This window comes from Nicrophorus vespilloides, unplaced genomic scaffold (assembly GCF_001412225.1).
Source record: "Nicrophorus vespilloides isolate i.1.1-1 unplaced genomic scaffold, Nicve_v1.0, whole genome shotgun sequence".
NCBI classification, from domain to species: Eukaryota; Metazoa; Arthropoda; class Insecta; order Coleoptera; family Silphidae; genus Nicrophorus; species Nicrophorus vespilloides.
This window is the reverse complement of record NW_017100103.1, coordinates 224,289-251,990: the sequence shown is the minus strand read 5'-3', so window position 1 is coordinate 251,990 and position 27,702 is coordinate 224,289. Positions and strand designations below refer to the sequence as shown.

General features: G+C 38.1%; 7 protein-coding genes and 1 long non-coding RNA gene across 9 annotated transcripts; 6 read left to right on the top strand and 2 right to left on the bottom strand.

Moving 5' to 3' along the window:
• The first annotated feature begins 117 nt into the window (after nucleotides 1–117).
• On the top strand, nucleotides 118–1,270 carry LOC108568153 (probable rRNA-processing protein EBP2 homolog). The gene is made up of 3 exons (XM_017929091.1): nucleotides 118–287; nucleotides 347–430; nucleotides 491–1,270. The coding sequence occupies exons 1-3, from the start codon at nucleotides 228–230 to the stop codon at nucleotides 1,241–1,243; spliced, it is 897 nt and encodes a 298-aa protein (XP_017784580.1). The 5' UTR covers nucleotides 118–227; the 3' UTR covers nucleotides 1,244–1,270.
• Nucleotides 1,271–2,283: 1,013 nt separating this feature from the next.
• On the top strand, nucleotides 2,284–4,380 carry LOC108568159 (guanine nucleotide-binding protein-like 3 homolog). Its single transcript, XM_017929095.1, has 3 exons — nucleotides 2,284–2,473; nucleotides 2,610–3,489; nucleotides 3,548–4,380. The coding sequence occupies exons 1-3, from the start codon at nucleotides 2,461–2,463 to the stop codon at nucleotides 4,359–4,361; spliced, it is 1,707 nt and encodes a 568-aa protein (XP_017784584.1). The 5' UTR covers nucleotides 2,284–2,460; the 3' UTR covers nucleotides 4,362–4,380.
• A 1-nt stretch (nucleotide 4,381) lies between these two features.
• LOC108568160 (coiled-coil domain-containing protein 191) lies at nucleotides 4,382–6,184 on the bottom strand. 2 transcript variants are annotated; one of them, XM_017929096.1, is made up of 4 exons: nucleotides 5,981–6,184; nucleotides 4,795–5,935; nucleotides 4,586–4,740; nucleotides 4,382–4,529 (listed from the first exon to the last, which is right to left on the bottom strand). In XM_017929096.1, exons 1-4 carry the CDS (start codon nucleotides 6,061–6,063, stop codon nucleotides 4,382–4,384), a joined length of 1,527 nt encoding a protein of 508 aa, XP_017784585.1. In that variant the 5' UTR covers nucleotides 6,064–6,184. The 2 variants fall into 2 exon arrangements, with proteins under 2 accessions (XP_017784585.1, XP_017784586.1); XM_017929097.1 differs by having other exon boundaries at nucleotides 6,006–6,184.
• Nucleotides 6,185–6,258: 74 nt separating this feature from the next.
• Nucleotides 6,259–7,891, top strand: LOC108568161 (adenosine deaminase CECR1-like). The gene has a single exon (XM_017929098.1). The coding sequence runs from the start codon at nucleotides 6,348–6,350 to the stop codon at nucleotides 7,827–7,829; it is 1,482 nt and encodes a 493-aa protein (XP_017784587.1). The 5' UTR covers nucleotides 6,259–6,347; the 3' UTR covers nucleotides 7,830–7,891.
• A 53-nt stretch (nucleotides 7,892–7,944) lies between these two features.
• Nucleotides 7,945–12,303, top strand: LOC108568158 (ATP-dependent RNA helicase DHX8). Its single transcript, XM_017929094.1, has 6 exons — nucleotides 7,945–8,150; nucleotides 8,216–9,264; nucleotides 9,319–9,652; nucleotides 9,709–9,890; nucleotides 9,953–11,667; nucleotides 11,731–12,303. The coding sequence occupies exons 1-6, from the start codon at nucleotides 8,057–8,059 to the stop codon at nucleotides 11,951–11,953; spliced, it is 3,597 nt and encodes a 1,198-aa protein (XP_017784583.1). The 5' UTR covers nucleotides 7,945–8,056; the 3' UTR covers nucleotides 11,954–12,303.
• Nucleotides 12,304–12,928: 625 nt separating this feature from the next.
• Nucleotides 12,929–13,534, bottom strand: LOC108568157. The gene is made up of 2 exons (XR_001891286.1): nucleotides 13,446–13,534; nucleotides 12,929–13,391 (listed from the first exon to the last, which is right to left on the bottom strand). It is a non-coding gene; the product is annotated as an uncharacterized LOC108568157 (long non-coding RNA).
• LOC108568154 (protein expanded) lies at nucleotides 13,496–25,856 on the top strand. Its single transcript, XM_017929092.1, has 4 exons — nucleotides 13,496–14,118; nucleotides 17,891–18,163; nucleotides 22,398–23,546; nucleotides 23,606–25,856. The coding sequence occupies exons 2-4, from the start codon at nucleotides 17,932–17,934 to the stop codon at nucleotides 25,411–25,413; spliced, it is 3,189 nt and encodes a 1,062-aa protein (XP_017784581.1). The 5' UTR covers nucleotides 13,496–14,118; nucleotides 17,891–17,931; the 3' UTR covers nucleotides 25,414–25,856.
• Nucleotides 25,857–25,960: 104 nt separating this feature from the next.
• Nucleotides 25,961–27,557, top strand: LOC108568155 (tetratricopeptide repeat protein 8). Its single transcript, XM_017929093.1, has 4 exons — nucleotides 25,961–26,223; nucleotides 26,279–26,983; nucleotides 27,038–27,212; nucleotides 27,299–27,557. Exons 1-4 carry the CDS (start codon nucleotides 25,961–25,963, stop codon nucleotides 27,509–27,511), a joined length of 1,356 nt encoding a protein of 451 aa, XP_017784582.1. The 3' UTR covers nucleotides 27,512–27,557.
• Nucleotides 27,558–27,702: the final 145 nt, after the last annotated feature.

Genomic DNA, 27,702 nt, shown 5'->3' with positions numbered 1-27,702 from the left:
GTTCTCAGTTCTATACATTTGCTAAGCAACACTAGCTCCATCTACCAAAGAAGTTCTACAGTTGAGAGTAATCATTAGTACCAACTGGTACCAACCACCAACTGCTACCAACTTCATACCTTCGTCTTTTAACACTTCATTTTAAAAGTATTCAAACAAAGTGTGGCACGTGGATTTTATTTAATATTTATAGTGTATCTCGTAACGTTGAAATACAAGGGTGTAAAATGACTGCTGAAACGGACTTCGCTATGGAATCTAGTGACTCAGAATACGGTGATAACGAGGTATGTATAAAATAAAATATATTGAAGGTTATGTTATGATTTCATGTGTTTTGTTTCAGCTGCAACAAGCATTTGCAGAGGGAAAACTAAAACCAGGTTTAAATATCCCAGAAGAACTAAAGAAACCAATTGTTAATAATGTGGTATGTTTTCTTTAAGTATTCCTAGAAAACTTTTTTAATTATTTTGTTATTACTACTTAGGTTGGGTTGGTAAATGCATTGAAAACATTCAAAAAGAAATTGCCATGGATAGAGATTCTAGACTCTGTAAATGGATTAGCCCCAATTGCTCCAGAGATGGCTGCAAAACTACTTACAAATGAACAAAAACGCGCCAATGAGTTGCAGAATAATAAGAAATTACCACAGTTCAAGCCAGAAGAAGATCCTGTTCTAAATGATTTTAAAAGAGAAACTATGTTCCACAGACAAGCTCAAGCTTGTGTATTAGATTGCTTCCCAAAATTGAAGGCTATGGGCATGCCTTGTTTAAGACCAGATGATTACTTTGCACAGATGGCAAAGACTGATGATCATATGCAAAAAATTAGGACAAAATTAATGGAGCAGGAAGAGCAGCAAAAACGGAGTGAAAAGGTGAAACAAATAAGGTTACACAAGCAACAAGGCAAGGCAATTGCTAATGAAACTAGAGTTAAGAGAATTGCTGAAAAACGTGAACTTATGAACAACTTGAAGAAAGCCAAGAAGGGCAAGGGAGCTGATCTCAGCTTTTTGGAGAATGGAAAGAAACCTATGAAAACTCTTTCAAATAGTAGGGTGAAGAGGAACGAGAAGTATGGAATGGGTGGCAAGAAGAAGGGATCTAAGCGTAACACCAAGGAGAGTTCTGGTGAATATGGATCAAAGAAGGGTGCACATAATAAAGGCAGTAATAACAAGAGGCCAGGAAAGGGCAGAAGGATGACGCAGAAAAGGAAAGGAAAAAATTAAAATGTTGATTATTATTATTATTTTTTTTAATAAATGTATATTTTCTTTCAATTCTAATAAATGATTAAGCCTTTACGACCTTTAAAACTATGTTTTATTTCTATTTCATTGGTACTTTAAATCATTTTCATATTTACATTGTTAATTATACACTATTTCCAATGTTCTTGCATCAATTAGCGACAAATAATATGAATTTGAAAATTGATAAGAAATGTTTTATAAATTATGCACTTATGTGAAAAAACGTGAGAGAAACGTCAATACTTCCTTAGTTATTACTAAATCGAAAGATTCACAAACGCTACTAGTATATTAATTATTAACAATTATATTTGTATGAAGATGTGAAAAATGTAATATCTTAGTTAATACTTAAAATTAAATAAAAATTCTTAAACAAATATTTAGAGTTAAAATGTAAATGTAAACGTGTTTTAATTAGCGTTTTCGGGAAGTCTATTACTAACAACTCAAAAATAAATAAAACAAGATTGGTTGATTGAAAAGGATTTAAAATTTATTTTTCAGTTTTGTATATTAAAGTTAAATTGATTCTGTAATTATGGATATATTTATATAACATTATATTAAGTAAACATAATCAAATAGTAAAATTAATTAGTGTTTAGTGCATAACCTCGTCAACAATTTTGTATAACTTAGATTAGATTTTGGGCTCTATAAATTTGTCTATTTTAAATCAATAAATTGAATCATTGTCTAAGGCGGCCGTAGCCGTGTGGCTATGGACGCCTGTATCACGAATATCTGACAATATCTGATACGAAAGGGTTTCGATTCTCAAAATCCAACAAAATTTGTGGGTATGCACCAGCATACACAATAAATCCAAGTGGTAGAAAAAAAAATATTGTCTTGAAATTATCCTTAAAATCTAAATAAATTTAAATAACACACTGATCGATACATTTGTTAATAATAATTAAATAAGTATGCATATTTATTAGAAAATTCAAAAAATTAAATAATTTCACTCTGCTCCTCAGTGGCGCCACACTTAATGCTTTCGTAGAACTAAGAATCTGTGACTGCTGCAGATAAGTTTGGAAAAGTTAATTTTAGTTTAAAATGCACGGAGAGCATGCAATTTAAGTTATTTTGAATTCTTCAGTCAGTTCTCGTGTCATTTGTAGTATTTTAAAGCTGCTATAAGCACCTTAGTTTTGTTTTGTTATAGTTGAAGCAGAGACACAATGAAAATCCAAAGTAAGTACACATTTTACAATTCTAACCTATAAATTTAAGCACATTGTTTTGATACATTTAACCTTAAAAATATTTTTTCTAAATAATTTATAATGATTTAAGATGATTATAATGTAATGTTCAATGTTTTTTTTAGAGAGAGAGTCGAACCGTATGCCAGCCAGAAGGCGGTATAAAATTGAGAAGAAAGTCAGACAACATAACAAAAAGATGCGCAGGGCTGACAAAAAGAATCCTGCTAAGAAGAAGCAGCCAATAATTAATGTCCCTAATCATTGTCCTTTCAAAGAAGATATCTTGAAAGAGGTTGAAGCATTAAAGAAACAAAAGGAGGAGGAGAAACAGAAACAAAGGGATCTGGCAAAACTAGAGAGACAGAAGAAGAAGGAAGAGTCAAAAGCAGGCCAAAGCCTTGAAGGATTGGTGGTAAATGCTGAGGCTCGTGGTAAGGTTCATGACACACTAATGCCAGATTCTGAACAGCTTTCTGAACTTAATAAAAATCAAGAGAATTCTCTGAAAGCCTACTACAAGGAATTCAAAAAAGTTATTGATGCTGCTGATGTTATATTGGAAGTGGTCGATTGTCGTGATCCCATGGGTACCAGGTGTATGCAAGTGGAGAAGGCAGTGCAGGAAGCTACTGGAAATAAGAGGCTGGTTATTGTTTTAAATAAGGCCGATTTAGTGCCAAGAGAGAATTTAGATAAGTGGTTGAAGTATATTAGGAAAACGACACCAGCTGTGCCTTTCAAGGCATCGACTCAAAATCAATCTAAGAAATTAGGCCACAAGAAGATGGGCAAATCGACGAGCGCAAATGCCATCCAAGGATCTGCTTGTATCGGAGCTGAGCTACTGATGTCAGTCCTGGCAAATTATTGTAGAAACAAAGGAATTAAAACTTCAATTCGAGTAGGCGTAGTTGGTTTACCAAATGTTGGTAAGAGTTCTTTGATTAACAGTTTGAAGAGGTCGAGGGCTTGCAATGTTGGCGCGACGCCAGGCGTCACAAGGTAATATTATGAAAATTTCGCTTTCATTCAACAATAATGTAATTATTTTTATTTTTAGAGCTATGCAAGAGGTGCAATTGGACTCGAAAATTAAACTGTTGGATTCCCCTGGTATCGTGTTCGCAACTGGAAATGATAGCAGTGCTTCCTTGAGGAACGCTGTTAAGGTTTCGGCGATCGCGGATCCCATCACTCCAGCGAATGCCATACTCCAGAGAGTCAACAAAAAGCAAATGATGGAGATGTATGACATCGTTGACTATACATCGCCTGATGAGTTTTATAACTTAAAAGCCCGAAGCATGGGTAGGTTTAAAAGGGGCGGAATTCCTGATATGGTTGCGGCCGCTAGAGGACTTTTGGAAGACTGGAATAACGGAAAAATCAAATACTACACGATTCCACCTGAGGAGGAACCGAACGTCCACATCAGCGCCGCGATTGTGAAACAGGTAGCGAAAGAATTCAACGTTGACGAGTTTGAGGTGATGGAAACGGAAATGCTGGGAAAATTCGAAGACAAAAAGTACGACGGTCATTTGGTAAAATCTTTGGGCATGTTGGATGATGTCGTAGAAGAAAAGATGGAAGATGATAATAAGGAAGAGGATGAATTGTTGAAGAGCAAAGTCGTAGCCGCTAAGAAAGTGAATAAGAAGAAAGGTGAGGCTCGCATGAAAAAGCAAGATCCCGAAATGGAACTGGAGGGAAACCTGAAATTGAACAAAATCAAGAAGATGGAATTCAAGAAAGCCAAGAAGCAGAAGAATCGCAAGGAGAAGGTTGAGCATCAATTGTCCACTGGATTGGAGAGTTTTTCTATTAAAGGTAACGATGATTATGATTTTGAGGTCGATCATAGTATGGAATAAATATTAATTTGACAATATATTTAAAAGTCGTTTATTTGTGGCCTGTAATCGGGCAAAATTTCCAGCACCTTTTGTCGCCACTTTTTCTTTTTCTCCTCTTTGGCTCTTTCCAGCTGCAAAACCGCTTTCAAAGTTTTCCATTGATAGAAATATTGAACCAATATTCGACTAAGAAAATAGATGAAATTAATTAATGTATATCGCTTATTTACATTTACGCTCACTTTTCGTAATGGTTCATTGCTCTCAGCGATTGACGATACTGATAATAGCTCTCGTTCATCGTCGCTATTTTTAATAATTTAAAGACCCGCAACATTAGATTGTAGCTGTAATAATCTTCTGCAACTTGTAAATTTAACTTAGATAGATGACAATTCTAGAACATAAATTAATTATTTTTCTTATAAAATATATAAATTATAATACTTACTGCAGACAGCATTGAAAACCCTTTTTTAAGTAATAGTGTTTTATAAAAGTTATCGGCTTTACAGATCTTCTCGTTTTTTTCAATTTCAACATTTCTATGCCAACATATTAAAGCGTTTTTCGTTAATTTGTTGGAATAATATTCCTCTGCCATGGACTCGGCCGTATCTCTTAAAATAATAATGATTTTAAAAGCTTTCAATCCACGTTTTAATAATTTCTTCCTGTAATATTTGTTTGCTTTACTGCATCCTTCCAAATATCTCTGCTTATTTAAAGCTCTCAATTTATTTGCCTCTATCTCTTTAAGTCTCTTCAATTTTATAGCTTCCAGTGCGGCCTTCTTCTCTTCCTCATCTTGCACCCTTTTCCTTTCTACAGCCTCCTGTGCAATACGTTTCTTTTCCTCGTCCATAATTCGTTTCTTCTCCAAAATCAATTTTCGCTTAAGTGCCCTCTCTTGCGCTCTCCTTTCCATCTCCCTGACCAACTTCGGCGCTAAATCGGCTTGTATTTCTATTACCTCTTCCACAGTTTTACAAATTGTGCCTAATTTAGTTTTCGTTGTTTTCTTCATATTAGTGTAGAACTCCTGCAACTCATCTTTGGACTCTTTGATTGATTTCTGAAGAGACTCGCACATTTTTCCGTATTTTAGTTCCTCGATCACTTTCTCTTGCTCTAGCAGTTTAGCTTTCTGTTCCATAATCATGTATTTCTGTGCGACGTAGCGATTTTTCAATATCTGGGGAGCTTTTACGTTTTCAACGTTAACTTTTTTAACTTTTTCCTCCTTACATTTGAGATTCTCGATAAACTTATCCAACTTCTCGTCAAAGTTTTCAATCGGTTTTTTCTTTTCTCGTGTCTTGCCTCTCCACTTTTGGAAGCACTTGCGAAGAATTTCATCTCGCTTGATGTGTTTTACAGTCATCTCAACATTGATCTCATTCATTTCAATCAACAACTGTTTTCTATTCATTAATTGGATACCGTACATAGCCAGATCTTCACTTTGAGTCGGAATGAATTCTGAAACGGTATGCTCTTCGATATTTGGCGGTGCCAAGTGTTTAACATCTTCGTATAAATCGCGTAAAGTAGAATTTACTATTTTCTCGAACGGTTCTTCAAGCGTCAATCTGTAAAGCAATTAATTAAATGAGAAAGACAATAGAAAATACTACCTTTTAGTCTCAGCCATTTTTGTACCGTATCGATTTTTCTTCATGCATATGTTGTTTGTCAAGTTGTTTGCTTTTGTTACCATAGCAAAGTTGCAGACATATCGCGCTATCTTATCTTTCTAGGCAATTAAAAATAAATCTTCAGATATGGTTGCCCACTTAAACAGTTTGCGTAAACAGGAAAGTTTCAAGAAGATTATGAGTATCTTGGAGCGACCGACGCTAACAGCACGTTCATTAGTGCTATTAAGAAAATTAATCCCAGAAACGATTGAGTTCAATTAATTCGTCTTTGCAAAGTGGAATTAATTCAGTGAGTGTATATAAAGACGCTATTCAATTTACGTGCGGATTGAAGTCGTTGATCATGACAGGATTAGTGCGGTTGTTATTGTTTCTTTGCTTTGCATCCATCTGCAAGAATGCATGGTGCGATTATGGTCATCGCCGTGATGAGATTATCGCCAATGAGAAGCATATGGCTGTTGGGGGAAAAGTGAAACTGACCAAAGAAGAGAGTATCGTTAATGACCAGTTGCTAAATATGAAGCAATCAGAGTTTCAACACTTTGAGGTGCCCGTGACATTTCCGCAACTAAAATGGAAATTGGAGGACTCCAAGGTATTGCATTTCATCAAGGATTTACCTAAAGGAGCATCTTTGCATAATCATATGCTGGCAGCCACCAGCTTGGATTATCTGATACAAAACATAACATATAGAGATAATTTGTATGCGTGTGAGAACTTCAATGAGAATAAATTCAAATTGAAATTTTTCCAAGTCCCTAACAGCGATTGCAACTGGAAATCCGTCGCCGAATTGCGAAGAACCAATAAAAACTACGATGCCTATCTAGTGGAGAAATTGAGTATTGATAGTCCTAAGAGCAGCAGAGAAGCAGCTCAAAAGTTGAGCACTTATTTTACTGCCGTCTTCGACATGTTGACCTATCGCCAAGTTTTTGAAGAATACTTTTACCAAGCAATGATGGAATTGTACGAAGATAAAGTTATCTATGCAGAATTCCGTGGTGTCTTTATGGAGCTATACGAATTGAACGGAACAGTTTGGGATCCGATGACTTCATTGAGAATCATGCAGAACACCGTGCAAAAATTTGTAACGGACAGCAATGGCAAGTTCTTAGGTGCCAAGTATATATTTGCTGTATACAGGAAAATCTCAAGAGATAAACTGCTCGAGTATAAGATGCAGCTGAACGAAGCCGTCATGAGATATCCAAACTTCATAGCAGGCTTTGATCTGATAGGTTACGAAGACGCGGGTTGGCCTCTGAAGAATTTCACAAGAGAATTGAAGAATCCCAGTGTGCCTTACTACTTCCATGCAGGAGAGACTAACTGGTATGGTAACGAGGCTGATAACAATATACTGGATGCAATTTTGTTAGGTGCGAAGAGATTGGGACATGCTTTCTCCCTCGCCAAACATCCGAGACTCATGCAGATGGTCAAGCAGGAACACATTGGCTTGGAAATATCGCCGATATCAAATCAAATGTTGGGTTTCATATCGGATTTCCGTAATCATCCTGGAGCTGTCTATATTGCGAATGGTTTGCCTGTTATCATATGCAACGACGATCCAACCCTTTGGAAAACGAAATCTTTGCTATACGACTGGTACATAGTTTTCATGGCTATGACGAACAAGGATGCTGGCATGGAAACTCTGAAGGAATTTGCTTTGAACTCTCTGTACCATAGCTCATTGAAGGGATCTGAGAAAACTAGAGCGCTGAAGATATTCGACGATCAATGGCAGCAGTTTGTACAGCAATGGTTGCGCATGTTTTCAGCAATCCTATGGATGTTTAAAATGTAAAATAATGTGATTTTAATTTCCTATATTAATGCTAGCAATAAAAGATCTTTTTGAGAGAATAGTATTTGTTATTTTGGTGGCCTATATTACCATTTATTTACAGAGGGCGCTGATGATTTGGTATACTGTAGCCATCTGATTTTAAGAATACGTTCCAGTCTTATTTTTCATAACCTCGAAATAATTAACAACTACATATTAAAGCCTGGTTTTGAAATATCTAAGAGATGGATGAGGTAGAGAAGTTAGAGCACCTGTCGCTGGTGTCCAAAGTTTGCACAGAATTGGAAAATCATTTAGGAATTAATGATAAAGATTTAGGTAAGTCTAGTTACTTATTTCTAGCTTCATGCTTGACTAATAGAACTTTGTTGTTGTTTATCTAGCTGAATTTATTATACACCTTGCAAACAAGAATACAACCCAAGATGCTTTTAAAAAAGTCTTATTGGAAAATGGGGCTGAATTCTCAGATTCCTTCATTGCAAATTTGCTGAGAATTATTCAGCATATGAAACCATCCAGAAGCAGCAGTAGCTATGACACAGGCAAAGAAAAGCCAAATGATGAATTATCAGTGAAGTTTCCTGGCCTAGCCTTACCTAATGAAACACAAAAATCTATTTTTGAGAAACATGGTGTACCTTGTACAGAAGATAAAGAAGTGGTTGATGACTTAATGGCTCAATTTGAAGCAAATGCACCAAGTGGTCACACTGCAGAGACACCAAGCAGGGAGAAGAGGAGGAGAAGTAGGTCAAAGTCCAAGGAAAAGAGGAGGAGGAGATCCCCAGATAGATCTAAACATCGATCATCTAGAAGATCCACTTCCAGATCAAGAAGATCTAGATCCAGGTCAAGGAACAGAAGGAGATCAAGGTCTAGATCTAGGTCTAGGAATAGGAGACATGAAAGAAGTGAAAGAAGGAGGTCTCCAGAGAAGAGAAGGAGGTCCCGTTCAAAGGTTAGGCAGCAGAGGCATGAAAGCCCAGAGCTAGAGGATGATCCTGTTGTAGGAAAGGTTTACAATGGAAAGGTTGCAAATACTGTACCATTTGGTTGCTTTGTTCAACTGGAAGGTTTGAGGAAGAGGTGGGAAGGTTTGGTGCATATTTCACAACTTAGAGCCGAAGGCAGAGTGACAAATGTTACTGAAGTAGTTTCAAGAGGAAATCGAGTGAAAGTAAAGGTGCTTTCAATTACCGGTCAAAAGGTGTCTTTATCCATGAAAGACGTTTGTCAAACAACCGGAATTGACCTAAATCCTACTATTACCTCTATCCGCGATCAGGAGTTTAAAGACAGAAATCCCGACAGGCCCATGAATAATAGCACATCAGTTCTTCGGCTACCAATGAATACCGAAGAAAATGAGGAGGATTCCAGGAAACGGGTGACACGTATCTCTAGTCCAGAGAGATGGGAAATTAAGCAGGTATGTATCTTATTAATTTGATTGTTGAATTTATAATAATTAATTTTCATTTAGATGATATCGTCAGGCTGTATAGATAAAAGCGAGTTACCAGATTTCGACGAAGACACTGGGTTACTGCCCAAAGAAGAGGATGGCGGCGAGGCCGATATAGAAATTGAGCTTGTGGAGGATGAACCTCCATTCTTAAACGGCCATGGTCGAGCTATGCATGATTTGAGCCCGGTGAGAATCGTGAAAAATCCAGATGGAAGTTTAGCTCAAGCTGCTATGATGCAATCCGCCTTGGCGAAGGAGAGGAGAGAGCAGAAAATGATACAAAGAGAGCAAGAAGTGGATTCTCAGCCCAGTGGAAAGGGAAAAAACTGGATTGATCCATTACCGGAAGGTATATTATCACATCGTAATTATTTAATAATATTATTATAACGTTAATACTTTCAGATGATAATAAAGCGTCAATTTCTAACATCAGAGGGATTGGGTTGCAATCGCAAGATTTACCGGAGTGGAAAAAACACGTTATTGGTGGCAAGAAGACTTCGTTTGGAAAGAAGACAAATTTGACTATATTGGAGCAGAGACAATCTCTTCCGATTTATAAATTACGAGAGGAATTGATTAAGGTACGTTCTCATTTTTATTTTATTCAAAATATTGTTTTGATTTTATTGTTTTTTTTTTGTAGGCGGTAACTGATAATCAAATTTTAATTGTAATTGGAGAAACTGGTTCCGGGAAGACTACACAGATCACGCAGTATTTGGCTGAAGCCGGGTTAACGACGAGGGGAAAGATTGGGTGCACGCAACCTAGGCGTGTAGCTGCAATGTCCGTGGCTAAGCGTGTTGCTGAAGAATTTGGTTGTCGTCTTGGACAGGAGGTCGGATATACGATTCGTTTCGAGGACTGCACGAGTCCTGAAACTATCATCAAATACATGACGGACGGTATGTTACTGCGAGAATGTCTCATGGACTTAGATTTGAAGAATTACTCGTTGATCATGTTGGATGAGGCTCACGAACGTACCATCCACACGGACGTATTGTTCGGACTTCTCAAGCAAGCCGTCACCAAACGTCCCGAATTAAAGTTGATAGTAACATCTGCAACACTGGATGCTGTCAAGTTTTCGCAATACTTCTTCGAAGCTCCAATTTTCACCATCCCCGGTCGTACTTTCCCTGTGGAAGTTCTGTACACCAAAGAACCGGAAACTGACTATTTGGATGCCAGTTTAATAACAGTAATGCAAATACATTTGCGTGAACCTCCTGGGGATGTCTTGCTCTTCTTGACAGGTCAGGAGGAGATTGACACGGCCTGTGAAATATTATACGAGAGGATGAAGTCACTTGGACCCGATGTACCGGAATTGATTATACTGCCGGTGTATTCCGCTTTACCATCTGATATGCAGACAAGAATTTTCGATCCTGCACCTCCGGGAAGTCGTAAAGTTGTAATCGCAACGAATATTGCTGAAACCTCTCTTACTATCGACGGTATTTTCTACGTTGTGGATCCTGGATTTGTCAAACAGAAAGTGTACAACTCAAAAACCGGCATGGATTCTTTGGTGGTAACACCGATTTCTCAGGCTCAAGCTAAACAGAGAGCAGGAAGAGCAGGCAGGACTGGACCAGGAAAATGCTACCGTTTGTATACCGAACGTGCCTACAGAGATGAGATGTTGCCGACCCCTGTACCAGAAATTCAAAGAACTAATTTAGCTACCACCGTTTTACAACTGAAGACGATGGGGATTAACGATTTGCTGCACTTCGATTTCATGGACGCACCTCCGGTTGAGTCGCTAATTATGGCTTTAGAACAACTGCATTCGCTTTCCGCCTTGGACGATGAAGGATTACTGACGCGACTTGGTAGAAGAATGGCCGAATTTCCTCTGGAACCCAACCTCTCGAAGATGTTGATCATGTCGGTGGCACTTCAGTGCTCTGATGAGATTCTGACAATAGTCAGTATGCTTTCTATACAGAACGTGTTTTACAGACCTAAAGATAAGCAGGCCGTAGCGGATCAAAAGAAGGCGAAGTTTAATCAGCCCGAGGGAGACCATCTCACTTTGCTCGCGGTATACAACAGTTGGAAGAACAACAAGTTCTCAAACGCGTGGTGTTACGAGAATTTCGTGCAGATCAGGACACTGAAAAGAGCACAGGATGTTAGGAAACAGCTGCTGGGCATCATGGACAGACACAAATTGGACGTGGTGTCTGCGGACAGAAACACCGTAAGGATACAGAAGGCTGTGTGTTCCGGTTTCTTTAGGAACGCGGCCAAAAAGGATCCTCAGGAAGGTTACAGGACTTTAGTAGACAGCCAAGTAGTTTACATCCATCCTTCCAGCGCATTGTTCAATAGACAACCTGAATGGTAAGTAACCCATATACAAACTTTCTTCAAATATAATAATATCCTTTAAATTTCGTTCAACAGGGTTATTTATCACGAGTTAGTGCAGACCACCAAGGAGTATATGCGCGAAGTAACAGCGATAGATCCCAAGTGGCTGGTAGAGTTCGCACCGGCCTTCTTCAAATTCTCCGATCCCACCAAGCTCAGCAAATTCAAGAAGAACCAAAGGCTTGAACCTCTCTATAACAAATACGAGGAACCGAACGCTTGGAGGATATCGCGCGTTCGCCGTAGGAGAAATTAAAGTAGAAATTAAGTGTCTTGTTGGATTATTGACACAAACAAAAGACATTACAGGTTACAAAAAAGAAATATATCCATATAAAACAAACTTTTCAACTTGAATCTGAACTGTGTTGTAGTTCATTTAAAATTTTGATGAAAAGCATTTCATTAACATTTAACTTTGTATATTCAGTTGCCTAAATGAGAATATATAATTGATCCGGACGATTTACAATTTAAATAGGCTCCAATTAAATGTAATTATTCCGAGACCACTCAAAAATAAAATATGCTTATTATTAGAAGCCATAAATTTAAAATGCTTCTGTATTTCCCAAACATGTTGCTGAATAATGAATATTTAATATCAAACTGATTATAAAGTATTCTAATATTAATAATTTAATGAATATAGAATGATAATTTCAGATAAAACAATAAAATTTATTTGTCATCGGCTTTGCTGAGAAACAAAGCATATCTTTATTAGTTGGTTGTGAATTATATTGAAATAAATTTACAGGAAATATAATGTATGTATATTAAGTGGTTTATAATTCATTTGGAAAAAATATGTTAGGTGTATTTCGTGGAATCACGATGTGGATCGAGTTCGGAACTTAATTATCGCGGCATTTAGGTTTTCGGGTTCGATCGAGACGTGCGTGGCTTTAAATATCTAGAATGGATCAAATTCCGTCTGCATACACAAAGTATGCGTGTGCGTGCGAGAGAGAAAGAGATAGACTTGCACGGAAATGAGCAATTAAAGTTTAATACCGCAGATCATGGTTGTTTTTTTTAGTTATTTTACAGGTGTTGTAAATATTTATGTATATTTATTAATATGTATTTATTTTTGTAGGTGTATTGTTAAAATGATCTAAGGATATTTTTTTAAAAATATTGTTATGAAAATACGCGTTAAGATGCACCTGGCTACAGGTATTAGAATGAGAGTAATAGAACTACAAATTGGAATTGGTTGCGTTCATTTTTTTTGTAGGTGTTTTATTAGGTCTGCGTAATTCAAAAACTGGCGACTGCAATTTGGGGAATGGGTTCATGGTTCAATTCAGTGCGGAGAACGGGGACACCGTTTATGTAATTTAAATAGAGGAGACGAAACTGAAAAAGAAAAGGAGCGATAGAACGAATACTCGGAGAAAACAAGATGATATCCATCATATCATCCGCATGCATTTCGAGCGTGTGTGCGAGTTTATATAAAATAAATTTCAATGCGAAAAGGAGGAAGAAGAGGATGGAAAAAAAGAAGGGAAGAAAAAAAATGTGTTGCAGCAGCATGCCTGAATTAGTGGCTAGTGGCTAGCGAATGATTTCTCTGCGTGGAATGTTTTCTGCCGTCAGCGATGGAATGTAGCCTCTAACTCAGGTACACTCGACTCGGCTGAGGGGAGCGGACGCGTGAGTGCGAAAGAGCGAGAGAGAGATAGCTAGAAGAGTGATGGCTTTTAAGTACAGTCGGTGGTTCTAGGTGAGGTACATACGGAGACCATTGCATTGTCGAGTAGACCAGAAGCGGAGTGGAAGTTATTGGCACCAGTCCGGCGAGAAGTGAGCTTGGTCCGCCGCATTCCGATGATGCTTGCTGCGTGGATTGTACCTGACCGCAGTAAAACTGTTGAGGGATTTCAGTTGAAAAATATCTTGGCCGGTGGAAGGATATCTCATAAACACTCGCACTGATTACCGGACGGACACGTGAATCAATCGTCCCAAATTTTTTTTTACTACCTCCACCAACGTCTTCGCCGCCTCCGTTGACCCTAACGTTGTCACCATCCTCACCACCATCATCATCAAAGTTGTTATTGTTTCTGTTTGTTGTTATTGTTGTTTCGCTATTGCAATTAGACCATTAACTGGATTCCGGAATTCCTCGCTCGGAGTTACAACAGTTGCGCGCATTCGCACATACACACACCCTTGCTCCTCATTCTTGTGTGAGGATATATTTCCCCGAAAAGCTGCGCTCCAGTTCGTATCGCAACCTTTTGCCGAAGACACGGACGGGCTCGTTTAAAAAGCTAGGCGCGGAAAAGTTGGTGGTTTGTTGTTCTCGGCCATAGAAGAGGCATCGTCGTCGGAGGGTATCGGTATCGAGAGCACCGAGATAACTATGGTTCGGTAGCCGCTTGGATTTTTAATTTAAAACACATGGTGAGTGGTTTGTTTGTTCTTGTTTCTTTTTAAAATTCTCTACGAAGCGCACTCGATGTGCATGTATCCCAAATGCGCGTCGCGCGAATCCGAAATGTGGTATTGGTGAATGTGTGCTAATTTGTCTTTATTTATTTACTTCTTTCCACTCTGCATGGACGATGATTGTGATGATGTTGATGAATCGGATGCATGCACAGCCGATGATGCCTTTGCGTTGCGGAATGCAGATGCGTAACGACATCACCTTGGAATCGCATCCCATTATCATCATCATCCATGCATACAATAAACTATTTTTGCGTCGCATTTATAACCATTCCTGGACGAAAACTCTAATTGTTATTCATATTCTTAAATAACTTTCCGGCGACTATAACTTTCCGGCGACCTCTAAAAAATTACAATTTTGTAGTTTGAATTTTAATAAATTAGAAACAATAGCAGGTCCTAACAATATTTTTATTTTCCTATTATTTTTAAAACTTTATTTAATATTATTATGTAACTGCTGCACTAAATGTTATTATATACAACATTACAGCAACATAACATAAATTAATGCATTTTCTTTGAATCAATTATTAATTTTATCATTAAAACATTTAATTATCTTTTATATGCATATTGAAGTTATTTTTATAATTTTTCAGTAAATAGTTGTAACATTTCTTTGAATGTAAATTCGACATTCTGATGATTAAATTTTAGAACATAAGTAACAATCGACATTGAACTTCATATTCAACATTATTATGTCACGCGAATTCAATTATTGATTGGTATAATCTAAAATTCATATATTTTTTTATAGACATTATTTTTATATGTATCAATTTGCAATTTTAACAATTAAAAAAGTTAAGTCAATGAAAAATTAAAAGTAATTACAATTATTTTCAATATTATAATAGCAATTAATCGACTCAAAATTATTATGTTTCAAGAATGTAATTATTGATTGCAAATACTTATTATATTTTTATATTCAATTACATGTGAATGTTTGAAATAGAAAATCAAAATCAGTTAATTTATCTCATATAATCAACTTTAAGTTTAATAAACAATACTAAAAAAAAAGTTTGCAAATGTGACTGTGATAATATTTAAAGAGGAATTAGGAATCAACATAAAGTTTATAATTGGGACAGATGCGAAATAATTGTACTTTGCGAATTAAATCTTGAGGTATATTCCCATGAAAATAACAGTTATTGGAGACAATGGGGAATCCAAGCGGCAGGTAGAAACTGAATAAAGAGAGTAAACATAATAGAAAATTATCCAAAGTGTAATGATAATGAATCTTAGGATGTAGCTTAACATTTGGATGGGAAATTGCATAATTGAGTAGCTGTAAATGAATTAAATTTCGATTAATGAAAAAGTTGCGTTGGTTGTTTGCAATATTTGAGTTGGATATATTTTTTATAAGTTTATAAAGACAATAAGCATAATAGAAAACTACCCATAATGTAATGGTAATGAATCCAAGAACTGTACGTGTGTAGATTGAATAAAATTTAGATTACTATAATATTTGGATGGGAAATTGCATAATCCAGTTCCAGTTCATTGCGATGCATGATTACACAATTTGATGTTCCCAAAGATATTATGTCTTATAATACGCATCATCCAAACTAGTGGCTTATTTACTGATAGACGAAATTTGATTTAAACGTCGAGTGTAGGCGTTAAGGAATGCATTATGATTACAAAAGTTGCGTTGGTAATGGTAATAAAAACGCAAATGCTATTGCTGTTGATGTGGTGTAGTATTCAGCAGTAGTAACTTTTCCTGGGCAACTTTCTATCGTACGTTTATGTAGTGTATCTATTGGTCACGTAGCGCGAATGAAATTTTTGTGAATGAAAGTTGGACTGTACGGCGCCGATTTGGAAGTTACGGCACGTGCATCTTTCCTTCCTCTCTTTTCCTTTTCTTCCCCCCATTCTTTTACCTTTGCCGAAGAGGTCAAAACATTCGCAAAACCGCGAGGATGATATAACACGTTGCAACCCGAAAAAGGTAAATAATGATGATGCGTGTGTTCTGATGTTGTTGCCTCTGCTGAGACGACGGCGACGAGCTTGGCGCGCGCAATCAAATTGTTTACGTTTTTGAGACCCAGAAGGTCGTCTGCATTCCGATCTCTCCGCCAAACTGCGCTGCTGCACTGCACTGCACCAACCGATGCAAGGTAATGCGAGGAACTCTTAAGGTGACCAACCACGCTAAATTTCTGCAAGCTTTTGCTATCGTTTGAAATGCAACACATTTTTTTTAGTAAAGAAGAAAAAAGGGTTATAATCAAACATTAGCGAATGTTCACTGATGTTCTAAGCTTATTCAGTAGACAACTAAAATCGACGAGAAAACTTATGCTTATTCACAATTTATATTTTATTGAAAAACTGGTCAGAAACAGCGACAAATCTTTACAAACTCAATGTTTTCACGTATAAACATTGGTAATCAGTAATAAAACGCCCTTATTCTTTTTAATATTATAGTTCCTTTGACACACGTATCTGTTCAACATAGCACAAGATTTAATATTGTTAAAAAAAAGTATGACAATTTACTCAGTGGTCAAGTTTTGAGTGGATACGACAATAGTTCATCATCAAATGTTAGCAACATTTGTATGTTTTCTTAATATTTGTACAACGAAGCACATATTTATATAATAAATACATTGTAATTAGATACATAAAATCGAACATTTTGAAATATTAAAAGTACTGCATAAACTACGCAAACAACTTTAATATTTTGAAAAACGATAATTGTTCGATAACAAATACAAAATTTGTCAGATTTTACTCTTCACAGTCAACATGGTATCAATATGAAATATGTATTGTATATATAAAATATTTTGTGCAAATTTACACAATTATATACTATATGTATTTATTTAATGTATGAACATTGGATATGAATTTCTCTAAAATTAAGGTTTATAAATTAATAATATTAACGAATAATCTCGAATTACAGTAATTGAGCCCAAAAACAACAATATTTTGTTCAAATTTAGTAAATAAACTGATAAAATTCAATTATTACCATGTCCTCAAATAATCTTAACATTTATTAAAAATTAGTTAGTATTTTAAGAAGAACACAATTTGCAGTATTTGTGTAGGAGATGCAAATGTATCCAAATCATTTTACACTTGAAATATGTTCAATGAAAACGCGCGAAAGTTATAAAAGTAATTTCTTGCATTTTTTGTAGTTATGATACATATCACACATTTAATTATTTATTTAAATTGAACATAATTTATTTATTGTGATAAATGTAACAAATATAGAACAAATTTAAATATTTTTGTAAAAATAAATTTAAAAAAAATTTGTTAATAAGAAACACACATTTGTTTTGTAATCATTGTAGCAATTTCTAGAAAATTAAGTGGAGAAAAGTTCAGACTAAAAATATTAGAAGAAAAAAAAAAGAAGTTGTTTAAAAATTATTTCAAATGTTTCTCTTAAGATAAGTTGATACAAGTATTATTGTATTATATTACAATTCTCCGGAAAAAAAATAACGACTCCACTTATGCAAGTTAATGTTACCAAACTCATTAAAAGTATTTATTTAAAGTTAGTTTAGTGTTAGTGAACATTTGAGTAAAGTTTACTTCGAGTCGAATTTTGATAAAAAAAAAACATTTCTTCCAAGATTGAGAAGGTCTGTTAAGGGAGAAGGGTTGATGATTGATTTTTATTTGATTTTTGTTGTTGTTGTTTCAGGTGAGACGCGGCGAGGAGCCCCGGTTAGAGATGGTGGGGTCATGCGTGCCGGGCTGTGCACGGTGAGCGCCCCTCTGGCCGCGTGCAGCCCAGCCGCCGGCGCGCTCCCACCGGCCGCCCGCTTCCTCGCACTCCACCTCCTCCATCAGCAGACACTCTACTTCATCGTCCAGGCCAAATCCCGGGTTCGGGAACTCTACCACCAGACATGCCTCCACTTCGGCCATCAGGGCATGCTAGACACGGACCTCTTCGGACTTGCCCTCATATGCGGTAAGAAGAAACACGCGCGCGTTCTTCACAAACCCCCAGGACCGGTTCCATCCTCCACCATTCTTGCAACCGGTCCTCCCGACCCAACACAATTTGTTTAAACAAAAATGCAATTTAAATTCTCTACCACTGATTCACTACCTACCTACCTACCCACATATCTACCTACCTACCTACTTACATACCTCCACCTCTCTCTCTCTCTCTGTCATTCACTCACTCTATGCGTCGGTTCCGCTTCGTTTGCCATTAGACAGACGCTTTTCTTTCCTCTACCACTTCTCCGCCACTGCTCTTCTTGACCAGTAACAACCGGCGTTTAATGGTATTTAATGTTGTCGTTTTTGCTATGCGCACTCTTCCTTTTCGGTTTTTCGCTCGGCCGTCTTCTGAATCGGAATTTGGAGCGCTCTTGTTTTGGTCGCTCTCTTCTCAATGGAATTAAAAAACAAACCATTATTATATATTCCACTTTGCTTGGCGGCAAAACCGAGTTTTCCTTCTCCACTTCTGTTTTCATCTTTCTCTTATTTTTATCCTCATCTTCAGCCTCCTTCTTCTCATTCACCTACAATAATAAGGCTATCAAATATTAATTAAATTTTTATGACGACGACGCTAATTAATGTGTATATCCTGTCTGCATATCATTTTTACTGTTTCGGCTTTAATTGGGTTTACAAGACCTAATGCTTTTTTTATCAATCATCAATTATTTTCTTCTTTAAAAGAATACTATTTACAATCTATAATTAATGAACATTCCAGAAAAATAATTTATCTTAGAATTGATCTTAGGTAGATCTAATCTTGAAACATATTACTCTATTTTCCATCTGCTACTGTTTCTTTGCTTCTTCTACAGGTTTCAATCTGTAATACCTCTCATACTCCTGCTTTGATTAGTCTGGATTCACTATAGTCCATTTTGAACATTTCTAAATAAATTTTAATTGAGTTAAATATAAATAAATCCCAAAAAAAATTATTTTTTATCCATAAATTATCGATTTTTTCAATATTTAAGTCAATATTTAAGATTCAGTTAAGTATAATTTAATTGTAACGCAATATTTGTAATAGAATCTAAATAAAAATGAATAAAATGTTCAAAAACTAACCAATAAGATTTAAAAGCAAAATTAATGTAAATAAATCAGTTCAGAAGATAAACTAAAGAGTAAAAAGAAGGAGAAATAAACAAATAAATTGAAAACAAATAAAATCTATTGGTTAATTAGCAATAAGAAACTTCTTAAGTAACTTTAAATTAACACATTTAAACACAAATACAAAATATAGAGATTTTGATATAAAAAATTGTAATAATGTTTGAAATTATTAGATGTTCTTTATTTATTAAAAGAAAGTATCAAGTGTGGATTGCTTTGTGTGTCTGTTTTCTGTGTCGTACGAAAGTCTTGATTCATGTAAATGTAATCTCGAAGTCGACATGCGGGCGCCATTGATTGAGACCCGAGGCCTAAATTAATTCATCGCGATTTAAAATTTATTGTAATTAATTTATATATTTCCTAGTGATTTGCATAAATCCGATCTCAATATCGATCCAATAAATAATCGACGAGAATTTATAAAAAAAAAAGCATGTCTGCATACTAAATTGTCTGCCTTTTTTTCCCCGTTCTCTATCAATTTTTACTATAAAAATAAATAATAATATTTTTCCTTAAAACTGTTACACAATATCACAAATAATTATATTTATAGAAGTGTGAAATAAAAATAAACGTTATTAAATATTTGTTTGATGTATCTATAATTGCAATTTAAATTAATTAAACATTAAGATAAATAATCAGCGTGAATTCATAATTACATACAATAAACTACATTCATATTTATCATCGGATTTTTTTCCGTTCACGAATATTTGGTGTTATTTTTTTTTTGGTTTGACAAGCAATTCATTTTAATTACAAGTTTTTTTTAATTTCTCGCATTTTCAATTAACGGATTTTTTTTCGATGTTTATTGTTTGTTAAAAATATAATCGTGTAATTTATTAAAGTATTTGTTTAATGTTTCTGTAATTGCAATTAATTTTTAATTTGATATTAATGTATTATTTTGTAATGTGTAGTTCGGGTCATAACTGTATCGTAAAGCTGCCAGCGAGTAGTAAATTCTATTCATTGTTAATCGTGCACTGATCGTGTAAAATTATCATGTGAAATTACTTGGATATTGAAATATGAGTTGATAGATTTTGCAGTAGATTTATGAATTGAACTGGTACAGTTTCTAAAGTGAAAATATATAATTATATTAATTGTAGTAAGTAAAAATTTCAAATTATTTTGGTTTAAATTATTTTTATCCTAAATTTTTGGATATTATTTATACACATTTTAAAAATTATCAACGGTTTTGATTTTATATTTGTTATATTTCTGTTTATTATAAATAGATATTTAATGATTCATATTTCTATTGTATTAAAAAAAAACTATTTGATCCTTGGCGGTTTTTCGCTACTCGAGTTCTTGTGGATATAGTGAATTTCTTAATATGTGTGTGCTGTACATGTTTCATTTGGTATACTTTTCGCTTGGATTGTACCCACCGGGCTGGGCGCATTCCCCAACTATACAAATGACTCCGGGTATGCGAGTGTGTGAGTGCGCGCGCACTCCTCGCGCTCGCTTACCTTTCCTTCTTTCCACACAGCCCATGCATAGTCAGCCAACAGCTACCTGTCTTGACCACTGCTCTGCATTGTACTAATTTTTTTCTTTTTTCTTCTCCTTCATCTTCTTCTTCACCATCACCATCTTCCTCTTTCAATTCCGATGCATCTGTTTGTAAGTTTACACTCTCCATCTCCGTTGCTCCATTCCGATCTCTCTGCATATTTAAACCGTCCATCCGGAGCAGAACACGCTTCATTTCGTCCCAAAGATAAATGTCTATATGCACAAGAGAGAGAGAGAGAGAAGTCCTCTTAATTACAAGGACCGGACGAAGAAGAATCAAAATTCTGTCCTCCCATCCCCATTCCGGCAAGACGAGGGATGAGCGCTCTTCAAACGTGCATCTCAAAAATATTAAAGAAAAAATCCTAAAAGGAGTCGCCATCCGTCGCATCGTTTTGGAGGGAAATCTCTCCAGATCTCTGAGAATGTAAAGTGCGAGAGGCTCTCGTCGCGATGAGCCTATATGGTAGATGATGGTAGAGTCCTGAAGAGGGAGAGAAGAGGACGTGAAGCAGAAGAGGAGATGGTACAGTTGGTCGAGTGAGTGTACAAGTCGTGGCGTGGAATGCCGACCGGCGCTGCAACATTCCATCGGTCCAAACCCCTCGCAGCCAGCAGCAGCAGCCGTCGCCGTCGCCCTTTCATTTCCCCTCGCCTCACATTCCAACCACCGGTCTCCTCCTTCTCCTTTCTTTCACTAATCATGTCTTCTCATTTCCATCATTTCTCATTTCCCTCGCTTCTTCCATCTCTCCTCTACATCAGCCCCATTCTCTAATCATACCGCCGCCACTATTACTACTACTACCATCGCTACTATATTACTATGCTAATCCATGTGCTAAGAATTCTTTCACAGTTTTGCAAAATACAAATAGAACTTAACGTTACTTCAGAATCAAACATGTAGTTAAGTAGTACGGATAGAGAGCTTAGAAGTTTCACGACAAAATATTTATATGCAGTTATTACTTAAAATAAAATATTTTTTACTTCATAAATAATATCCTTACGAACTATAACTATATCGATGGTTTTCTAAAAACTTTCTCAGTTAATTAATTTTGTAATTAATATTTACCCATTGGTGATTTTACTTTTAGTGACAATATAATATATCTCGAAAATCTTTCATAACTTTGTACAAGAAATATAACATTAAGATTCAGTTTGAATTTACATATTATGTGGATCTAATTCTTTAATTAAATATTAAAGTAGCACGATACTGAAAAATTTATTCCTGCTCTTAAAAATAAAGGAAGTATGCTACTCATTGTAAATCTTCTTGTAATTTGTTGTTTTTGAGGAAAGATGTTCAATGAGCTAATATCTAAATGTCAGTATGTAGTGATTGTATTTTTCACAAAATTACTTTATTTCTATTGATTATATGCTTACATGGTTCTTATATGCTAATTTTGTGTGTAACTTTCTTGCGAACTAATGCGTAGCCAGTGTTCAATTAAATGTGCTTATGTATATATAATAACGTATTTGTTTGGATTTTATTACAGATGGAGAGTACCTGTTTGCAGAGCCAGATAGCAAATTATCGAAGTATGCACCTAAGAGTTGGAGGTCCTCGCACAGCCATGGGCTGGACGCGAACGGACGTCCGGCATTGGCCTTCTACTTCCGCGTCCAGTTCTATGTGGACAGTCCTCTGCTGCTGCGGGACGAGACGACGCGCCAACATTACTACCTCCAGCTGCGGCTCAACGCGTCGTCGGCGGCGGCCGGGGAGCACTCAGTGCGGCTGGCCGCACTGGCCCTGCAGACCGATCTTGGCGATCGCAACGAAACATCAACAACCTACAGACCGGAGGATTACGTCCCTCCGACAATGCGGGAACCAGCGGTGCTGCGCGCCCTCGAGTCGGCCCATCAGGCCCTCAGGAACGTAACCAAGACGGAGGCGCGGACGCGATTCATCGCAGAGGCGTGTCTGCTGCAGGACCAGCCTATCAACGCGCACCTCTTCCGGTTGCGCGCCTCCAAGACGGAGACGTCTCCCGGCTCGCTCATGCTGGCCGTGTGCGCCAGGGGATTGAGGGTATGCCCTGACAACAATCCGCCTTCAATGTTCCTCTGGAGTTCCATAGGAAAGCTGAGCTTCGAGCGTAAGAAATTCGAGATCCGCACTGGTCATGAAAAGCTAACGCTGTACACCAGTAGCGACGAGAAGAGCCGACTCCTGTTAGCTCTGTGCAAAGCAGCTCATCAATTTAGCATGGCCGTGGCGCCACGGCTGAACGAGGCGAAGCGCGAGGAGGAGGAACGACAGAGGTGGAGTTGCGAACAGCGCATCTCCGTCATATCAAGTACCTCTTCGAACACGACTTCGGGTATAGTGAGCGATAGGGTTCATTCGGAGGATGAGTTAGAGATCATGATCACAAGTCCTCCGGCACAATCCACCGAGAGCCTGGCGTTGGCACATTTGTTGGACAGCGCTCCAGCTAGCAGCAGGACATCGAACGCTTCGGCCACAGTGCCACTACTATCGCACACTGTACTTGCTATTGCGGACGTCGAAGAACCGGACAACGTGAAGATCGGGACGTGCAGTGATAGTTCGACGAAGACAACAGCCAAGTTCGCCAACGGCTCGCAATGCAGCTCATCTTGCAGCACGGTCGTTGTAACTGCGCCAATGCAAACAAGTTAGTAATCAGCAAAGGCTCTCTTAAAACCGATTATTAACTATTTGTTTCTATTTCAGAAGCTAAAGGCCGAAGACCCTCCACTAGCAGCAGTCTAGAGCTAGGGTATTCGCACACGGCGCAGAACTCGGTGGTCAGCGATGCTACATGTATAGAGCTAGACAATCCTGCTGATCCAGTTTACACGTCGGGACCGGCGCCCAGCAGCCACACCAGCGGTGTCTACACTTTAAGCTCCAGCGAACAGTACAGCACAGTACCGAGCGCAGGGGCTGACGATCCTACGATTGAACAATTTGGTGCTAGTCTTGATGTGGATGATCAGGTGGATGGGGCCGGTAGCATTGCCGCCAGGTTTCGGGATCGTTCGAACTCGAACGTCAGCAACTCTGGTTCCTTCAGGGGCGACGGCAGTGATCCCACCGATAATCAGCAGACTTTATTGTCTGCTGAGGAGCTCTCAGATCTGATCGTAGGACGGTATCCGTCGTGTAAAAGTGTCAGCAACACGCTCGACTCTGATTCAGATTATGTGACGCTTCCGTCGACGTACCAGGGTTACGTTCCGGTACCGCCGAAGAGAGTTGATTCTGCGTTTCGATTACCGCCGCCACCATACGGTGCGCAAAGCTGTTTGGTTGGAGGTGGAATTGAGGAGACCATATCTGAGATTCTGTTGCGAGAACCGCCGCCCTACCCGGAGAGCTGCGTCGTGCCTCCTCCTGTTTATCCATCGGAGGAAGCCACAGCCAGATTTATAACAACCAGGTCTCCAAGTATCTTGACGGCGCAAACGAGCATCGTGGGTCTAACTTCATCTCCGAGTTATTCGAACTCGGTGGTGGGTGTGCCGCCTATACCGCCGAAGGTGCCCAGATCTATCAACGCTATTATCTCGACGAACAACTATTTGGACGTAGGTGCAAGCAAAGGAGTGTTGGTGCCGTGCACTTTCTTGCCACCGCCACCGCCTCCTGCTCCTAGGCAGCCTCCTCCACCTCCGCCGCCTCCACTAGCGACAGTTTACACCAATCAACTGTCCAGATCGCAGATTGAACAATATCAGCAGCAGATGTACAGCGATGTCGATTTCGTCGTGTTCCCGCTGAAGGAGCCCGCGATTACCAAGCAAGAGTATCTGGAGGCGAAGCAGGGTTCGCTCTTGGCAGCGCTGGCCGCTCAGCAGCCCTTGTTTTACAGCTCCACGCCTTACTTGCATCGTTACGCCTCCAGTCAGAACCTGTCCGATACTTACGTGCAGTTGCCCGTCTACGGTGCAGCACCTAGCATATCATCGACCGGAAGTCTAGATCCACCTCCACCGCCTCCGCCTCCTTTGCCCCCAAATAGACCGAACAGATTCCTGAGGACAAGGTCGGACGATAACATTTTGAACACTTTGGAGATGATGGCTACGCCACAGTATCCACCCAAATTCCGCAGACTTCCAACACGACCGCCGCCGCCACCTCCGCCGCTTCCTCCTTCCTCCACCAAAACCCCGCTGGACATCAAGACGTTACGCGAGAAATCCAAGAAGATGGACCTGCCGTTAATCGCAGCACTCTGCAACGATCGATCGCTTATCAAGCAGACCAAAGCATTCGTGATGCCGAAGCATCCGAACGACTTTGCTCCACCCGGAAATAGTTCGCGATCCGGAAAATATCCAGTTTCCGGCTTGAGCAGCAGACGAAAAGTCCCGACCGTCGCCCATCGTCATCCTGGCGATAAACTACCGGAAATTCCGCAGGAGAAACCCTCGCATCTGCAGCAACAGCAGCAGCCGCAGCAGCAGCGCGCAACCCCCAACAATTACGTGTTCACATCATCCGTTAAGCACACAAAACTGCAACAGAAACATTGAATCACTAGTTAAGAAACGACGAAAGAAAGAGAGGAACATAATTCCCAGTGCTAAAATAATGAAATACGCAGACATATATTTTTTTATTCTTTTTCTTTGAAACATAGAGGAAAGAAGGTAATAACTCTCAGGGTGCCATTTTAAAATTTATAAAATTAATTATAATAATAGTAATCGTCCATTCCCTCTTTATATTTATATATAAATATTGACAATTATTATTATTTCAATCATATTCATTTTATTTTTGTAATCGAGGTGTCGTTTGTGACCGACTGAAAAGAAGAGTGCAGTTAACTATTTTAAAGTGTTTTTTTTCTTTTAATTAATATTTTTTTGTACATATAGCCACATCATCATTTCCAATATTATGATTTCTATTTTTTATTGTTTACATTTAAGTTCTAGCAAAAACGTACTTGCTCAAACTGTTTTTTTTTTAATTATTCAAAATATACATTTTTTATGTAAATAAAAATAAATACACGTAGTATGGTTTGTTTTTGTTTTGATTGTCACGTTCCCAAGGCAACAGTACGTTGCAGTCATGGATCCGATGGTGGCAGCTTTAAGTAATTTCAGGAGGAAAAAGTACGATAAATGTGTTGAAATATGCACTCAATTGTTGGTAAAGCAACCTCTGGATCAGGCAGCATGGTATCTGAAGATGCGAGCTATGACGAAGAGGGTACATGTAGATGATATCGATGGTGAAGATGCTATGACTGAGGATCTATTCGATGAGAATGCGGTCGCTGCAGCTCCGAGACCAGGGACCAGCATGAAAACTACCAAAACTTTACCCATGAGGTAGTTAAGATTTTAGTTAGTTAGTGTTTAGTATTTAAGTTTGGATTAGTTCTAGGCCTGTTGGGTCTGCGGGTCGTCCTATTTCAGGAATCGCGCGACCCGCATCCTCTTTGCAACGACCTGGTTCATCCTTGGATCCGCGGATGAAGACTGCCAGACCAATCACTTCGCAATCCGCCAGAGCTATACGCTTAGGTACCGCGGCAATATTATCTCAATCTGATGGTCCCTTCATCCAAGTATCTCGATTGAATTTGGCCAAGTACGCAAGGGATCCATGCCTTGCGAAACCGCTGTTTGAATACATATTCTACGCAACGGGCGACGCTCGGGCTGCTCTGGAGTTGGCGGTGCAGGCGACTCAAGCCAATGAATTCAAAGATTGGTGGTGGAAAGTTCAACTGGCAAAATGCTACGTCGCTCTGAATTTGATCAGAGATGCGGAGCAACAGTTGAGGAGCGCCTTGAAGCAACAGTACCACGTGGAAACCTTTCTTAGATTAATTCGTGTATATTTAAGATTAGACCAACCGCTGTCTGCAGCTGAAGTATGCAAATCCGCTCTGGAGATCTTCCCCTTAGATGTGGCTATATTTACGGAGCTGGGGCGTCTAGGAGAAGCTTTGGGCGATATTCCTTCATCCGTTAAGCATTACAGGAACGTTCTCATACAGGACGCGACCAACGCCGAGGCTATAGCCTGCATTGGCGTCTACCATTTCTACAATTACCAACCCGAGTTAGCTTTGAGATATTATAGGTGTGAATATTTTGAAAACAAATCTATTATTATATTAATTTATTCAATTTGTAGACGTGTTTTGGCGATGGGAGCTCATTCCGCCGAGCTTTATAACAATCTAGGTCTTTGTTGTCTTTACTCCCAACAGCTAGATCTGGTGCTCGTGTGTTTCCAGAGAGCACTCGATTTGGCAACGGATCCTCTTATCAAAGCAGACATTTGGTACAATCTGTCGCACGCTGCTATCGTTAGTATTGTTTATTTATGATCTTAAGAATTCGAGCTGTATCAAATTCAGAACTAATTATAACTAGCAAACATATTTATTTTCAGAGCTCCGGTGACATAGAGCTTGCCTTAAACTGCTTGAATCTGTGTCTTATCTGTGACTCGAATCATGCCTCGGCATACAATAATCTTGCAGTACTTCAGCATAAGCTGGGTCGACCCTTGCTCGCGAAATCTTACATGATGACGGCAATTAAATTGGAACCCGATATGCCAGAGCCGCATATAAACTTAGAATTCTTGAAATCCAAGATATGACGCGGATCCGACCAATTAGAAAGCCCGGTCTAATTGTATAAGCACACATGCGATGATGCAATGTAATTAGAGAGTTATTGTTTCGAGTTAATAAAGAAACACATAAACGTTCATTTATTTTTATTTTTGTATCATGGTACAAATATGTTTGTATTTCTATTGCTGAGAGATGTAGATGTATTGATGAGAGA

Excerpts from the sequence above, each read along its gene's own strand:
- LOC108568153 (XM_017929091.1), top strand. The coding sequence starts at position 228 with ATGACTGCTGAAACGGACTTCGCTATGGAATCTAGTGACTCAGAATAC. Across the intron at positions 288-346 it reads CAGAATACGGTGATAACGAG|CTGCAACAAGCATTTGCAGA; the intron begins GTATGTATAAAA and ends GTTTTGTTTCAG. Across the intron at positions 431-490 it reads AACCAATTGTTAATAATGTG|GTTGGGTTGGTAAATGCATT; the intron begins GTATGTTTTCTT and ends ATTACTACTTAG.
- LOC108568159 (XM_017929095.1), top strand. Across the intron at positions 3,490-3,547 it reads GCGACGCCAGGCGTCACAAG|AGCTATGCAAGAGGTGCAAT; the intron begins GTAATATTATGA and ends TTTTATTTTTAG.
- LOC108568160 (XM_017929096.1), bottom strand. The coding sequence starts at position 6,063 with ATGGTAACAAAAGCAAACAACTTGACAAACAACATATGCATGAAGAAA. Across the intron at positions 5,936-5,980 it reads AAAATGGCTGAGACTAAAAG|ATTGACGCTTGAAGAACCGT; the intron begins GTAGTATTTTCT and ends ATTGCTTTACAG. Across the intron at positions 4,741-4,794 it reads GGTTTTCAATGCTGTCTGCA|AATTGTCATCTATCTAAGTT; the intron begins GTAAGTATTATA and ends TTTATGTTCTAG.
- LOC108568161 (XM_017929098.1), top strand. The coding sequence starts at position 6,348 with ATGACAGGATTAGTGCGGTTGTTATTGTTTCTTTGCTTTGCATCCATC.
- LOC108568158 (XM_017929094.1), top strand. The coding sequence starts at position 8,057 with ATGGATGAGGTAGAGAAGTTAGAGCACCTGTCGCTGGTGTCCAAAGTT. Across the intron at positions 9,653-9,708 it reads GATTGATCCATTACCGGAAG|ATGATAATAAAGCGTCAATT; the intron begins GTATATTATCAC and ends TAATACTTTCAG. Across the intron at positions 9,891-9,952 it reads TACGAGAGGAATTGATTAAG|GCGGTAACTGATAATCAAAT; the intron begins GTACGTTCTCAT and ends TTTTTTTTGTAG.
- LOC108568154 (XM_017929092.1), top strand. The coding sequence starts at position 17,932 with ATGCGTGCCGGGCTGTGCACGGTGAGCGCCCCTCTGGCCGCGTGCAGC. Across the intron at positions 18,164-22,397 it reads CGGACTTGCCCTCATATGCG|ATGGAGAGTACCTGTTTGCA; the intron begins GTAAGAAGAAAC and ends ATTTTATTACAG. Across the intron at positions 23,547-23,605 it reads AACTGCGCCAATGCAAACAA|AAGCTAAAGGCCGAAGACCC; the intron begins GTTAGTAATCAG and ends TTTCTATTTCAG.
- LOC108568155 (XM_017929093.1), top strand. The coding sequence starts at position 25,961 with ATGGATCCGATGGTGGCAGCTTTAAGTAATTTCAGGAGGAAAAAGTAC. Across the intron at positions 26,224-26,278 it reads ACCAAAACTTTACCCATGAG|GCCTGTTGGGTCTGCGGGTC; the intron begins GTAGTTAAGATT and ends GATTAGTTCTAG. Across the intron at positions 27,213-27,298 it reads ATCTGTCGCACGCTGCTATC|AGCTCCGGTGACATAGAGCT; the intron begins GTTAGTATTGTT and ends ATTTATTTTCAG.